General features: G+C 45.0%; 1 protein-coding gene across 9 annotated transcripts in view; it reads left to right on the plus strand.

Annotated features, from left to right (window-relative positions):
• Positions 1-1,347: 1,347 nt before the first annotated feature.
• PRUNE2 (prune homolog 2 with BCH domain) overlaps positions 1,348-16,546 on the plus strand; it is a 260,827-nt gene continuing 245,628 nt past the window's right edge. For all 9 annotated transcript variants that reach the window (XM_076008613.1, XM_076008612.1, XM_012759788.3 and 6 more), the window contains exon 1: positions 1,348-1,545. In XM_076008613.1, coding sequence (XP_075864728.1) covers positions 1,510-1,545 — 36 coding nt within the window. In that variant the 5' untranslated portion in view covers positions 1,348-1,509. The remainder of the gene's footprint in view (positions 1,546-16,546) is intronic.

Genomic DNA, 16,546 nt, shown 5'->3' on the forward strand with positions numbered 1-16,546 from the left:
GCACCTGCTCACCCTGGAAGATTGTGAAAAAATGCACATTCTCAGGCCCTTTAAGCCAGTTGTATTAAGCTTAAAATTCTGGGGATGAGCCACTGAAAGCTGTGATTATCCAGCCCTGTAGGTGAGAACCAGAGCATCACACCCAGGCTGTACTTGGGTGCAGGATCACTTGGGTCACTTTTATACCAGACTGATGCGTGGCCCTGCACCCACAGATACTGATTTAATTGGCCTGGATCCTAAAGCCTGGGTGTCAGTATTTTTTAAAACCTCGGGTGATTATGATGTGATTTTAATGTGTAGTCAAGGCAAGAAGGGTCTCGGAGGTGGGGATGCCAAGGCTCAGATGTCTGGGGACCGGACAAGGCCAGTGAGTCCACACGACCAAACTCCACGGCTTAAAAGAATATCCGTAGCTATAAGTGGGCGTTGACTGCAGTAGTTCTTAAACTTTAATGTGCATAAAAAATCATCTGAGGATCTCATGGAAACACGGACTCTTCTTCTGTAAATTGTAGGGAGGGAACTGAGATCCTGCATTTCTAATAAGCGCAGTGATGCTGATGTTGCTGGTTGGGGGCCACACGTGGAGCGACAAGGTTCTGTTGCCCCAGCTGTCCCTGAGCATACACGCCGGAGAGAGGAAGGGGACTGCAGAGAGATACATCTATGTACTAGCCCCAGGGCCGACACGCGGGCACCCAGCTGGAATGAACTGCGGATGCCGGGTGCCGGGTGGGTATGTTTGGAGGGTAGGGAGGAAAGACGACGTAGCCTAGCACAACCTCTCAGCCTGCTCGTCTGATGACTGCCCATCAAGGTCGTGCTGCCTTTAGTTCAGCAGGACCTCCCCCGCAGCCCCGCGCCCGCGCCAATCTAGCTGAGTGCATCCCTGGCCAGGCCGGCAGACCAGCTCATTAAGTGACCGCCGGGACACTCCGTAACGTGCCAGCTAGCCAGGGAGGCGCTGGCCGAGGAGGGGCCTTCCCGGGACCTGGCTCCCTCCTCCCACCTTCCCTCGCGGACCGCGGCGGCGCCTGCGGCAGAGCCTCCCCTGCAGCAGCCCCTTGCACTTGGCCCGCACTTCTGGGCGCTGTCCATGGTTGCGGCATCTCTCGGCGCGCCGCGTCAGGAGGCGCAGCGGGGCCCTGCCATTGGCGGAGGAGCCCTCGCCACCCCCGCGCCCCCGCGCCCGCGCCCGGCCCCGAGGCGCGTGCCCCCGCGCGTGCCGGGCGCTCCCTGGGGCTCCCGGGCGGCACGCCCACTTTCCTTATTAGGGCAGAGCCGGGCGCCCGGGGCGGGCGGCGGGGCGAGGGGCGGAGCGCGGAGCCCTGGACAGCCCAGGGCGCGACCACAGCCTCCGCCGCAGCCGCCTCCGAGCGGCAGGAGCGAGCGGTCGGTCGCTGCGCCCGAGAGGGGTCCTTGCCCGCGACCCCGCTCCTCTCCCTCGGGCCGAGATCTTCCTCTGTGCCCCTCCGGGCACCCCTGGTCCAAACCCCTCGCAGCGACATGGAAGAATTTTTGCAACGCGCCAAGTCTAAACTGGTAAGTTGAGGGAGCGAGGCTGTGTGCGCGCGTGCGAGCGCGTGTGTGCCGACGGAGAGGTGGAGAGGGAAGGGCGTTGCAGCGGAGGGGGAAGAAACAACTTTGTCACCAAGTTGTCAAGGCGTGCGGGCTGTCCCCTGGAAAGAAGCTCTGGAAACTCTGGTTCTTAAAGCAGGCAATCCATCATCTCCAGAATCGTCCACCACAGCCAGACAAAGGTGCAGAGCTGCGGACGGTCGTGGCCTGGCTGAGTCGCTTGGGTCGCTTGTGTCCAGCTTTGGTCCCCTTGGCCTGAGATTGGAGAGCGGCAGATCCAGCCAAATCTGCAGTCTGCTCCTGAAGGCTAGCAGATGAATGGGTGTGGTCCTCGTTGAGAGAATGAATTCAGTCTTCGCAGATGCAGTATGTGCAGGTGTAAAAGAGAAAAAAAGAGTCCCTTAGGGCTGTACTTCAGCTGGAGGTGACAAAACGTAAGTGAGAAAGTCAAGGTGCTGACTAGGAAGGATATGTACGAGGGTGCTGTTTACAGGGGCATCCACCGGGTAGAGCTTGCTCTGGCGCAGAGTTAGGGACAGTCTGTATTGTGTGTCTGTCGAATCCCTGTTCACATCTACAAATTGGGGCAGAGGCAGAAGGGGGAAGCCCTAACTGTTGATGGTGATATGGGGTTTGCCGAACTATTGTTCTCCCAGGAGCAGAGCAGCCTGCTGGCTCGTATTTTTTTTAGCGTCTCGCCATCCAAACAGTGAGTGGGTAATTTCACTGTGTACGTCCACAGTTGCTACACATTCTGGAACAACAGACTCTAGCAGTTTCCTAATTCCAAACTGTTTTGGCTCTCCAGGATACCAGTCATAAACATAATGGAAACGTTTTTGTTTCAGCACTTCAAAAAAAAAGCCCGTGCCCACTTAGAAGTAATATGTTTAATGAACAGTAAAAGCACCTTTTATGGGCCTGGCATAGAAAGAAATGCATAATTTATGATGCCTTTAACCTTTAAACCTTCACACTAGCCAAAATATGAAGTCTGCATTAAGGTGACATTTCAATCACAAGGCAGGATACTTGCAGGGTTATTACTGGAACTCATTTATCCTCGGACAACAAAGTGGGTGCAGGGAGGAAAGGCCCCAAGGTGCTGAACCACCATTCAGAGTGTAGACGGAAGTGTGATCCTTACAATGATTTAACTGTAAATACCTTTAAAAAGACCATGAAAGTTGATGAATGCTAATGTAAGAAGTTTGTTTTCTGCCTTAAGTCTCTCAGGGAGTTGAAAGTTCGTGCAGATTTCAGAACTGAGAGTGTTTACGATCATCTGTGTTTATTATAGTTTCACTATAGAGCATGTGAATGAAAATACTGATTGTAGAAACTCAAGTACTTTGCGTTTCTTAAAGTATAAGGACACACTCTGCTCTTTACCCACTAATGGGTGAGAAATGTTCAAAAATGAAAGTCAATTTTGACAACTTTGTGTGTGTGTGTGTGTGAGTGAGTGTGTGTATATGAAAAAGAATGGTGATTAATGGTGAATGTGGAGTATTTTATCAATGTTTTAACAATAAACATTAGATTGTGGGGTCTGATGTGAGCAAGAGGCTTGTCTCGTTTCTGAAGAGCAATTGCTGGGGTGGAAATTTCCCTATTCCAGAGTAATCAGCTGAAAGTAATGTGTAATTTATTTACTGAGTCCCTTCATTAGACAAGCAATTGCTCTACATCATTAAAAAAAAAAGATAGGAAAAAGAAGCAATTGTTTGAAATGCTGTTATCAGTTTCCTGTGTTAGCCAGAAGAATAATTACTGTCAATTTTATCTTTTCTCAGAATAAGTTTCTTGCTAGAAATCATGATTAGCCTTGCACATCCAGCCACAGCAAAAGTCACTTTTAGTCACCTTTGGTGTCACATTTCTCCTGGTAAATAACCTTTTCTAGGTAGTAAAAGTTTTACTTAATATGGAACGTTCGAATATAGTAGTAGATAACATTTTGCTTTGCTTTAGAGGGTAGATAACCTTTCCCTTGGAGGAAAAAATTAAGTCACTAATTATGCCATTTACTTGTGAGAAGTTTATTCATAATAAAAAGGTGGTAGGATTTTCTAAAATTCAGCCAATCCTTTGGAAAACATTTTAAGGAGAAGAAATTTATCATGCTGGTTTCTAATTAAGCCTTATTAGACTAGAATTAAAACTCAGGAATTGTTATGGTTAAGCTGTTTTTCATTAGAAGTTAATACAGATTTTAGGTATATGATACCTAAAGAAAAGACTAATTGATCGTTTTTCCCTACATATTTGACTTATTGCTTTGGTAGTCTGTAGGCATGATATATATCTTTTAATGGTTTGAAATAGTCAATGCCCCTTCCAAAGTCCTAACATAACTTCATTATCATGAGGGCTAGCTAATTCCAGTAGACCAAAGAATCTTTAAAATTACAAAATGGAATTGCTGTTGGCCAAAGATAGAATCTTCAATAATCAAAATGTTGGAAAACTGTGTGCCTTTTTTTCTAACTAGGAGCATTTATTACTCACCTATCATTGCGAAGAGCGAGGAAACTCTTCCACTCTAGTCCCGGCCCTTAGGTTGAACAGAACTCTTTGAAGGAAAGGGGGTGTTTTGAATTTTTATCATGTAGTTTGGGGCTTATTTCCATTGAAACTGGGCGATCACTCTTTCAATTCTATTTTTTCATTCCAGTGTGGCCCTACTAGTCCTTAAATTGAGGAAGATTCATTGGCATAGTCCCATCCTCCTTTTCCCTAAATCTTCCCTTCTGGAACCTACTATTCCTTCCTGCCGAATACTCAGTATTTATCAGGAATGACAAAAGTAAACTCCAGCATGACCTCAGTGGTATCACCCCCTCCTCTGGCTCCAATGCTTCTCAAGCGAGCATGCTGCCTTCTCCCTGGTTAGGACAGGCGTGGGAGCTGGAGCACATTTGCAAAAAACCTTAGTTGGAGGTGGGGGGCAGCAAGGGAGGTAGGTACTTCTTCCAAGCATGGTCTCCAGAAATGGTAACTTCTTGACAAATATGGAATGACGACTATGGAATTGATACAAGGATTGTTAAAACAAGATGGATAGAGTGAGCTGTCTGAGAGCAAGATCCCGAGCTTGTCGAGGTGGTAATCGGAGGGTTATGCTTTTTAGCTGGGCTCACTGCCCCAACGTGAGAACCCAGCTATATTTCTGATCTGGATGCTCACTAGTAGAACTAGAAATGAGAGTGAAAACAATTTTCTTTTTTCTCCTGCAAATGCCCACCCGGCTTTTCCTCTACTTGACCATTCAGAGTTGGAATAGGGACAGGAATCAAATCCTATAGTCCCAGATCAGTGCTTAAGTCTTAGCCACGCTTTCCATTCTTAGTTACACCATTTCTATGGTAAGAGAAATTGAAGGAGGCCAGGGCTTCCAGCCCTAGACTGTGATTTGGGAAATGTCCTCCACTTTTATAGTGGTCAGCTCAGAAAAATATTCAGGACAAGGACAACCTCATGGCAGTAAATGGTCCAAATTCCCTTGCACTTTGGGGGAAAAAATGAAGTAAATGAGGAATCGTCTGGAGACAGAGACAGCCCTGAGGCTCTGGCTGGTTGGAAGCCAGGGTCCCCATGCTGGGGACTCAGACTTATGGCTGATCCTCCCTGCCTGCCCAGATGCAATTCAAGTACTTGCTAACGGGTGGGGTTCACTGTAGCCCACATGCCCTAAGATGTAGATTATGAGGCAGCAGGAGTTGGGGCAGGGTGGTCAGCTGCCACATGCAGGATACAGGGCACATCAATGTCCCAGGAATGCTATCTTCAATGAGAAAGTGGAGAGAGAGTCACTACTGCAGTTTGGGGGCTGCATCTGCTACTTCAGCAGTGACAGCTGCAGACGAAGGGCTCATTTCTGCAGCAGGTCTTAGTCAGTACATGGACTTCTATAGAAGAAAAATTCTGGGTGACCTGAATGTCAACTCATACTCTGTGGTATGTGGCATGGGGACAAGAAACACATTCAAAACTCTAAATGAACAACTGCATTAGAGTGGATACAGGAGATGGGGTTTAAGAAAAAGAAAGAAAAACACTGCAGCTTGTCTGCAGAATAACCATCTTGATTAGAATTGAAGAAATATATTCTTCTTGATTTCCTATATGGGAAGAAAGTTGTGCATGCCAATAAAAAAAGATCTTGAGAGTGAATGCTTTGTAGCTTTTAAAGGGCTGCTGTAGTGACTAGTGAATATGGAGAAGCTGGCAGAGTGTTTCGTTTCAGGAGCTGAGCTCATTCTGATCGGAGACCACGGGATCAGCCCCGGCTCCAGTGCGAGAGAAAGCAGGTGCTCCTGAGACTGTGCCTCTTGCCAAAGCACTTATGAGCAGGAAACTCAGGAATCCAAAGCACTTCTGTGAATGTGCTGCCAACCCCTTGGGGCCTGATGAGGAATGAGCCCCTGACTGCTTTGGCCCCGGAGTCAGCTCCATTTCCCACTGCCCAGGCATGCAGAGGGTTGTCCCAGTCCCCGGACCTTCAGAGAAGAACCAGATGTGTTTAGTGAGTTGTCTATCTCAAGAGAAAAGAAGTGCTCACTGTCATTCAGACAGCACCTTAGGTCTTGGAGGACATATGATCATGTGAGCAAGCCCACCCTTTGGTCAGTGACTTGGGGAATATTTTATGTCACTTAAGTAAGAAGCTGACAGCTTGGCCGGGCGCGGTGGCTCACGCCTGTAACCCTAGCACTCTGGGAGGCCGAGGCGGGCAGATTGCTGGAGGTCAGGAGTTCGAAACCAGCCTGAGAAAGAGTGAGACCCCGTCTCTACTATAAATAGAAAGAAATTCATTGGCCAACTAATAAATATATATATATATATAGAAAAAAAAAATTAGCCGGGCATGGTGGTGCATGCCTGTAGTCCCAGCTACTCGGGAGGCTGAGGCAGGAGGATTGCTTGAGCCCAGGAGTTTGAGGTTGCTGTGAGCTAGGCTGATGCCATGGCACTCACTCTAGCCTGGGCAACAAAAGCGAGACTCTGTCTCAAAAAAAAAAAAAAAAAAAAAATAGCTGACAGCTTTAGTATAAGATGTGCATTTTTATGTAGCATAGATGTGGGCAAATATTCACAGCATTTTGGGTTTGGTGTCCCAGTCTGGGAAGCTCTTGTAAGCAGTGGAGGGTTGGTGGTAGAGGCATTATTCTTTCCAACACTCACCCCTCCCTAGAGTGCTAATTGAGCAGAGAAAAGAATGCGGGCAGAATACCTGGGTCTGGGTGAAGGCTGCAAAAGAGGGAAGAACATCAGGGGACCAGAGGGGCATAGTGTGTGGTCCTGTCCATCAATTCTTCTTGAGCCCTGGGGATTATGGGAGGGTCATGGAGTTTGGGGTCTTCTTTGAAAGGGATCTGGGGAGGGGCAGGGCTGATATATTCTGGAAGAAGCATTTCCTATGGACTTTGGTATGAATTACACCCTCTGAATTTGTGCAGTACGCAACTTACACAGTTGTTCGTGGCTGCCCTGCCAGGCGCCCCAAAGCAGCCTACTCAGCATCTCTGGCGTTATCCCAAATCCATTTCTTTCTGAGCCCTATGGCTTTGGGCTTTGGTTTCCAGGGAAAGGAAATCTTTCTTCTTGAGGGCTCTTATGAGGCTAATTGGGCTCTAGATTGCCCTGAAAACTCAGACCCACAAAGTCTAGGTTAAAAAAATTAAGCTGGCAACACAGCTTTGGTTCTTTTTTTTTTTTTTTTTTTTTTATTTTATTTTTTTTTGAGACAGAGTCTCACTTTGTTGTCCAGGCTAGAGTGAGTGCCGTGGCGTCAGCCTAGCTCACAGCAACCTCAAACTCCTGGGCTCAAGCGATCCTCCTGCCTCAGCCTCCCGAGTAGCTGGGACTACAGGCATGCGCCACCATGCCCGGCTAATTTTTTATATATATCAGTTGGCCAATTAATTTCTTTCTATTTATAGTAGAGACGGGGTCTCGCTCTTGCTCAGGCTGGTTTTGAACTCCTGACCTCGAGCAATCCGCCCGCCTCGGCCTCCCAAGAGCTAGGATTACAGGCGTGAGCCACCGCGCCCGGCCACAGCTTTGGTTCTTAATCTGGAAAATGGAATAATGGTGCCCACTTTGCAGGTTTGTTGTGAAGCCAAAATGATGTACGTACAGCCCTTAGCACAGAACTTGGAACAATGGCAGCTCTTTCCACTTGCCCCCAAGCCAGTCTCTTCTGCAGTTCCTCATCTTAGCAAATGGCACCATTCATCCAGTTTCTCCTACTGGAAACTCCCCCCCCCCACCCCCCTGTATCCCAGGTATCACCAAGTCTACCTGATTACTGCAATGGCTGGCAAATCAGTCTCCTGAAAATTGCTCTCACCTGCTGCCAGGGAGATTATTTTGAAAGCGTCTTTCACACCTGCCTCCCAGTCCCCTTAAAACCTCATAATCACTTTCCATTGCTCTTAGGAGAATGGACAACACTCTTAGCATGACCATGAGATGTGGCCTGGTCTGCCAGCCAACTTCTGGCTTCTCCTCCTGCTCTCTGTGGCTTAAATAACTCCTACCTCTTCTTCAGACTAGTAGAAGAGAGGGGCCTCTTCTGAATGAGCCCTCTCTACCCCTTACTCCTGGAGTCCAAGTCAGGAATTTTGGTAATGTTGTTAGATCTCTTGCCTCTGCTTGTCATTTATTGGACATATTTGTTCCATTCATGCCAGTTTGGTGAGAGTAGAGACCAGGATCTGTGTGATTTTGTTCATCATTGTATCTCCAGGATTTGGTACAGTACCTGATGTTCGATCTTAATTTTAATCTTGTTATGCTTGTTTTAATGTTTTTTAAATTTTAATGTGTATGTCTCTTTTATTATAAGTGGCTTATCTTTTTGGTCACTGGCAAGACCAAATACATTTTATAATAATGTATATGATCTTGAACATATTTTGGCAACAGATCTTGCCTGGTTCAGGGTTCATCTACTCACATTTGAGAATGAGCTTTTTTAGTAATAGAGAATCTAGTGAGAGGGCTTTGAAACAAGTAGCTAAAAGCAGATGTCAGCATAGTCAAATCTTTTCTGAGTTCTCATCCTGGAAGATCGGTGACCTCCCTGAGAGCAGCGATAACCCCACACGCCTATGTGTGAGGCAGCCCGTGGCAGCAGCTCCCTGCCCTAAATCAGATCCTGGGAGATTTTTGTACAGCATGAGTTGTAGATTTGGGAGGACCTTAGGAAGACTTTTGTCCTCCTTCCAACTTCTTGCCCCTAAATCCATGCATGGTGGCTGATCGTGTGGGCTCTGGAGCAGATGCCTGGCTTCAAATCTTGACTTCTACTTTCACTTACTAGTCAAACAATCTTACTTACTTAGTCTCCCTGAGTCTCGATTTCCTCATCTGTAAAATGAGAACAATAATAGCATTCCCCTCATAGGGCTACTGCAGATATGTGTGTACTGAGACAGGGACACGTGATCGCCATCCACGCTAACAAAAACATGAAAAGGCCACCAGTGGACAAGAACCAGGAAGCCTGATAACATTTCATAGAAACAGGGACAATTCTTAGCACCCTGAAGTTTAATTAGAATTTCTTTCTTTCTTTTTTTTTTTGAGTCAGAGTCTCACTGTGTTGCCTGGGCTAGAGTGCCGTGGCGTCAGCCTAACTCACAGCAACCTCAAACTCCTGGGCTCAAGCGATCCTCCTGCCTCAGCCTCCCAAGTAGCTGGGACTACAGGCATGTGCCACCATGCCTGGCTAATTTTTTCTACATATTTTTAGTTGGCCATTTAATTTCTTTCTATTTTTAGTAGAGACAGCGTCTCACTCTTGCTCAGGCTGGTCTCAAACTCCTGACCTTGAGCGATCCGCCCGCCTCGGCCTACCAGAGTGCTAGGATTACAGGCGGGAGCCACCGTGCCAGGCCTAATTAGAATTTCTTAAATAACTCTCTCAGCTCTATGAGATACATTTTTTTTTTTTTCAAATAACTCCCACAATGGTCTTGTAAGGTAGGGATTAGTCTCCTTTTGCAGTTGAGGAAACTAAGGCTCAATGAGGTAAGAGGTTTTTCCAAGGTTGCATAGCCAATAAACAGGAGAGCTGGAGTTTGCTCCCAGATTACCTGACTTCATCCAGTGGCAGGACCCTCTCTCTCATACCATAAGTCCCTCTTCCCACAAGATCTCCTGGAGCATCTCATTCTCCTTAAATTCAAAGTGAACAACCTGACAGGTTTATAGGAGGGTTGAGTGGTAGGTTAATGAGATTGCATACACGCTGTTCACTTTGACCCAAGAGAAGTTCATTCTTCCGTGTTGCCTGTTTTATGTTAAAAGACCTCAGACAACAGGGTAATCAACTAATGTTGTTGAAACCTTGCTATGAGAAAAATATGGCATTAGGCCATCTCTGATGTGAATAAATATTGAGATTTTTCTCACTGCATACCCATTTGGAAGGAAAAGAAATGACCGACAAACTATTTGGAAAATAAGGTACCTACCACATACCAGCTTTTAGAGTGACTAGAAATATTGTGGGCACTTGATGAATTTTTAATAATGAGAATGCATTTCAAAAAGAGTTTAAATGTCCCTTATTTTCTATCAAAGTTGTTAGCACAACTTTTGGTTTTGCTGATTTCTTCACTGTTGCCACTCTCTTGTTGGTTGCCTTAAGGGTTACTTTGACAGATTGATTGTAAGGTGGCCACACAGCTAGGAAGAAGAGAGGGTTAGAATACAGCTCTGGGCACTCGGTTGTGCCAAGCCTAATGTGGGTCTTGAATCTGTTGGTTCAGTGATGCCCCAGAAAACCGTGGGTTATGTTGGAGTGAAGGGAAAGAGGGAGAAGGGAAAGAAGGAAGGTAGAGGCAGAACTGGAAGGGAAATAGGAGGAAAGAGAGGGATAAAAGGATTCAGGGGGAAGCAAGTCTGAGAAGCAGTGAGGCACAGAAGAAAATCTTTCCAAAAGTCAGGATGTGATGAGTTGTAAGTGCAACAGTTCTTATGTCTGAGTTCACTTCTCTGGCAACACCAGCCAACCCAAAGTCGTCTGAAAACTGAGAATTTAGGCAAAGGCAGCTAAAATTGACTATTGTAAACCCATCATTAGAATTTGTTCTTTTCTCACAGGAATATTCTCCAAGCTCTCTCTCTTTGAGGCTATTTATGAGATGATAACTGTAAATCATTTAGAGCAATGCTGGGGTCCAGCAAAGACACACAAACATTAGCTACCATCATCAGTGTTATGATTTAATATGCACTTTGACACAATATTCAGAAACTTGGTTTTCTCGGAAGAGGGTGATGGAAAGAGAGGATTGTCAGAGGCTATAATCACTAATAACTTATGATGGGGAAATTACACAAACAAAATCAAAATCCAACAGGACTTGTAAGAAGTGGACCCAGGCCCCCAACACGTATGTTCTATTTGGTAACAAATACATAGTCTTAAATGCCTGCACAGCCTCTGGAAGGCATAACACCATTGATGTGAAGTACGTAACTGATGTTCATAGCAATGATCCTGAATAATCAGGGAGAAAAGGTAATTAAGCTTGGTGTCCTGTTTAATAAGAAAGATGTGATGCATGAGTGATTTCAGAGAAACTTCCCACTCAGGTAATTAAAATAGGAAAAAAACTAGAATAGTCATTGTCACATGGAGGATAAGCTTCGGTTGTCTGGAAAAGCCTCTTGTTCTTGAGTGAAGCCAGATATGGGAAACGTCATGGTTTATAACAAGTGACCATGAGTCAGGACAGAAGGCGATCGTGCGACCAGTGCAAGCCGGATGTTGGGAGGCATAAATAGGCCCCCAGCATGTGCAAGATGTGAGCAGCCCTGTCCCCACTCCTAGCCTCAGTCAGGAACTAAATCTGGTTCTGGACTCCAGAGGAGCCATAGTAATGACCACAGCCATGTCAAATAAGGTCCCTAAGAAGAGCCAAAGAAGGAGGGTCAGACTGCTTATGGCCTTCCAATTTCCAGAAAGATTTTGATGGAAGAATTCTCATTGATGGGAACCATTTCTTTCCTTCAGTTGAAAAAAAACAGGACTTTTAGGGTGAATGGCTCTTTCCTTTTTTAAAGAAAGTCCATCCATTCGATAAGGTCCAATTTTTTTCCTGCAAAAAAATTAATGAGAGGGTGCAAAAAGAAAAAACATGCATGCTGGCCTCTTGCTCTCCAGGAAAAGCAAAAGCAGAAGTTCCTCCTGAATGTAGAAGCATGCTGCTCCCCTCTGCATGCCTCCTACACATTTTCTGTAGCTAGTGGGGGTGCTGGCCAGACCAGCATCTGGCTCTGAGAGGACAGCAGTTTCACAGCAGGTGGACAGATCAGCTGCTCCCTGCTCCCTGCAGCTGTCTGACAGGACAGGACGTGTGTCTGGCTGTTCCCCCAGAAAGGCAGTGTCCCTTGGCTTCTCTCCAAGGAGATAAAGGAGCAAATCCTTCCATGTCCCCCATTCTTGATTCTGTACACTTCCACCTCTTCCCCGGCCTTTAGCAAGCTGGGTTGGTTTGCATGCAACGTCTCCTGTTCGAAATACAGGGTAGGATTCTCTCATCCTTCGTGGGCTACGATATACTTCCAGACTTCTGGAGCTACTTTCTTTTGGAAGGCTGGATTCTTGCAGGGAAAGGAGGGGAGTCTTTCAACTGATCCTTGTGGATTTATACAAACCTAAACTTTGATGCAGGTTTTAAGTGTTTACCACCAAGAACATTGAGATAATTGTTTTCCTTCTGTTTTCAGATTGTGGGCAAATTGCAACCATGGTCTTAGGAAATGTATACAGATCATAGTAAAAGATAAATAAAATGGAGACATTTTGTTCTCTAGCTGAATATTTTTTTTCTATTATTTGATTGTGAGTCTTCTTTTTAAGACCCTAAAATAAAGCTGAGCATAAAGCAAAGCAGTCTCTGAGGCTCTGACTGGGGGTGCATTTGCCATTTGGCTGATACCCCTGGACTGCGGCCTGAAGCGTTTCTACTCTTGGCTCCAGTCTCCAGGAAATCCAGACGTAAACTCAACGTGGTGGATACAGATCAAAATGCCATCCCAGAACTGGCTTTTAAAACATTTTGAAAAATTCATTATCCCTCCAAACCATAAGATCATTTTGAGCCTTATGGAGGAAAGCATGTATTTCTCACTTCCATGGAATTATTTCATGCCAAAACAGCCTTCTGACCAAGCATGACATCTCTGTAAAAATCAGTTCACACACAAAAGTTTTCATAGCTAGCATTTATGCAGACTACTTTGATGAATCCTGTAAACACTTATTATTCTTGGCCCATTTGTGGGACTTCTGCTCTTTGCAGATTTTATGCTCAGCCACCCTGGAGACCCCCTGACCCATGGCTTCAGGGATGGTGTGGACAGGAAACACTAGGGTTCCACATGTTTAAATACAGCATCCTATGGCCTTCGTCTTTTACTTATGATTTCTTGATGCATAACTGTTAGCAATTTTAGCAATTATAGAATCTCACACCCTTATGTTTGAAACTATTATAACGTCATAGATCTTTAACATCGGGACAGATGTTGTTGAAATAGACTTTTGTCTATTTCAACCTCCTCGTATTATGTCTCAGGTTTGCTTTCTTTATAAAGTAATAAATAAGCCTTAAAGCAAACCTGGAAAATAGAGGAAAGCTAAAAAATTACCCATAAATAATAAAAATAAAAACTAAATATAAAAATGACCCACTTTCATTGAAGCATGACTGGGTAATAGTTTGGCAAGTAGTTTTCTTAGTCTTTCTTCCCTGTAAGATTTAAAATAAGATAATCATATGTTTCGGTACCCTGATTTTTATTTTACTTAGCATTATTTATTAAATATGTTACTATGTTATTTCATAATATTCAGAATCAACATCCTAAATAATAGAATACAGTTTAATTAAGAAGATAAAATATGGTTAAATATTTTGATTATCCCCTTTTTTGCTATTGTTAATTACACCATAATAACCATTTTCTGTACATAAAACATTTTATCTCGTTTAAAATTGTCATTAAAATAGCTTTCCAAATATGTAATTATTGAGGCAAAAGATATTAATATTCTTATGCCTCTTGATAAATATTTCCAAATTGATTCCTGGAGGAATTATCTCCGATTTCCAGATTTAGAGAGGTTAACCAGCGCCATAGTACATTGTGACAGAGCCAAACAGAAAACCTGGATCTGTGCTCCTGAGAAATTTGAGAGACTGTACGGCACAGTGTCTCAGGGAGAGGACTGTGCTAATTGTGTATATCACGGATCTGAGCAAATAATCTGAAGCTGCCTGGCTGCTAAATTCAGAGGGCCATGACACACTAGGGCGCGGCAGTTACAGCTCTGTTAATGAGATCATGAGGAAGATTCTAAATAGAGAGACCACTTCCTCTTTTTCTTTTTCCTTCCTCTCTCAAGTATTTCACAAGGACTGGGAGCAGTAAAGCTAATCGCTCTTATGCTTGGTGAGGTAATTCAGAGTGCAGTATTGCACCTCATAACTGCAGTCGCCTACCCGATCTTATTTAAACAACCTCGGGTAGGGCACATGCTATTATATTTATGTCACCGATGAGAAGAAAAAGGCCAGAGAGGTTACATCCAGCCTTGCCCAAGGACACAGAGCCTGAAAATGGCAGAGCCAGGCGTCCATTCTGTGTCTGCTGATTCCTAAGCATCTGTGGGAACAAAAAAATTGATTGATATTTTCAAAGGATAGTTTGAAGGTCTCATTGAGAGTTTGGTGGTTTGGATTAGTCTGCATACAAGAAAATGGCTGAACGTAAATACGGGGCACTTTTCCCCCACGGAGGAGACGTGCAGAGGTCGAGTTTGCTTCAGCACAGGAAAACAAGCCTGTCGAGCTTTGGAGTTTCATGTGCTAGACTCTGAAGCACAGTTTGCAAGTGCCAGATTAATGAATGTGTCATTGGTGGAAACGTGCTGAGCTCCACAGGCCCTGGAGACCAAGTGTCATTTGCAGTGGGAAGAAGGTGGCTGAGAGGCAGGGTCTCTGGAGGGCCCCCTGGGCGCCAGCTGACATACCTGTAATGGGGCGACAGGTGACTGGATGTCACTTTCATCCATTCAGCTGAGAGTTCTGTGTAATGTGGGGAAAGAAGTTTAATTGCCTATAACACGAGCTTTTCCCTGCTACAGAGCAGCTGTGATCCCATCACATTCTCTGTCTCTTTCTCCTCCGGCCCCTCCCCTCAACCGTTTCTCCATTTGGATCATTCTCACTAACTGCCACAAAACCTAAATGCATCCTGCATGGATGCAGTCAGAGTAGTTTTGATTCAATGTCGTTTAGTGTTGCTTAAGCCGAATGCTTCTCTTTCAAAACCTGCTCTAAGAAACACATGCGTCTTCAGACCAACCTTTCTTATGGCCACAGCATGACAGACGCCACGTGACTGCTAAATTCACTACGCACAAACATGGAGATGCATCAGATATGTTGGTCTGTGGATAGAGGCCCTGAGTCCCCTGTGTTTTCCAATCTTTCTTAAGAGCTTTATTAATTCATACTGGTGGAAAAAGGGAGAAACATCCAAACATAATTGAAAGAAAATTTAGGGACATGGAATTCAAGGTTAGTCTGGACTTGAAATTCTGTACAGGTGAAAATTTTAGGTTGATAGTTGTCCTAAAACCCTAACATGATTTTTTTTTTAAAGGAGTCTATTGTCTTGTCTAACAGGATGATTTGTACACAGTACAGTAATTCCTTTACAGACGTGGTGTTGGGAAGCTTTAATATATGCCAAGGGAAATATACTTGGGGTGATATTTTCTTGTAAGTGCTGGGTAAGAGTGGAAATCACTGACTCTGAGAGACCTAGCTGCGTAGTTGTTAAATCATGCACATCTGCTAAATAATTAGCAAGCTGTCGGACAGGAAGCTCTGGAAGTAAATCCTTGTGTGCTGCGACTCCTACCTGTCCAGCTGCTTCCTCAATCCAATCTTGCTTTAATTTAAAGACACTGAGCAGAAAGCATAGAGGCCCAGGTAGGCACAATCAGATCACGCTAGTGTTTTGCCATGCCCAATATGTCTTGCAAGGTCTTCTTTCCTGCGCTTATGTTTTAGAACATCTTCACGTTGCTTCTTGCCCCGACCAGTCCCCCCCTCAGTAAAACCTGCTCTTGGTCAGCACACCAGGGAATTACCATCGATCAGTATTTGCTCTGCAGCTACGTAGGTTATTTTATTTGTCCTTCATTGAAATCCTCTGACACAGGCATTCTTATGCCAGTTTACAGTGGGGGAAACTGAGGCTTAGAGAGGTCAAGTAAAATGCTTTAGGGCATACAACTAATAAATGTTGGAGCTATGAATAAATTTCTAGTACGATAAACTTGAGAGTCTTAACTTGTATTTCTATTTCAACACACTGCAGGGACATAACCCGCTTATTTCAGGAAGAGTGGTCATTCTGGTGGCGCTGCTTAAACTTCCATGTGTGTAGGAGTCATGGGGGTCTTGGTAAAATGCAGACTCTGATTCAGTGCAGTTTGGGGTGGGGCCTGGGATTCTGCACTTTTAACAAACTCCCAGACCCCTACGATTTGAGTGGTGAAGTTCCAGAGCATCAGTTCGCTGGGAGGCAGAGGGTGCCGCTCATGCCCCCTTTAAAATGCATTAGAATCTGAGGGGGTTTCACAGCTGGCCCCCCGAGTAGAAATGGAACACTCCTCCAGAGGTGTGGCCTGGCTGCAGTCACACTGCCGTGAGATGCCTGCTGTGCCACATGCCTTCTAGCATGTTAAAACCAAAGCCAAAGCAGCAAATCTGTAGCAATCGTATTTCAGGTGAGAGAATTGGTCTGGGAGGAGAAAAGGATCTTTCTGCAGTCATGCCACACAGACAGCCATTGGTTCTAATTACCCACAAGGCAGGGCCTGCCTGTAACATGTTTCTAATGTGTTAAAATAGTTTCGTATCTCTTA

Source organism: Microcebus murinus, chromosome 12 (genome assembly GCF_040939455.1).
Source record: "Microcebus murinus isolate Inina chromosome 12, M.murinus_Inina_mat1.0, whole genome shotgun sequence".
Lineage (NCBI taxonomy): Eukaryota > Metazoa > Chordata > Mammalia > Primates > Cheirogaleidae > Microcebus > Microcebus murinus.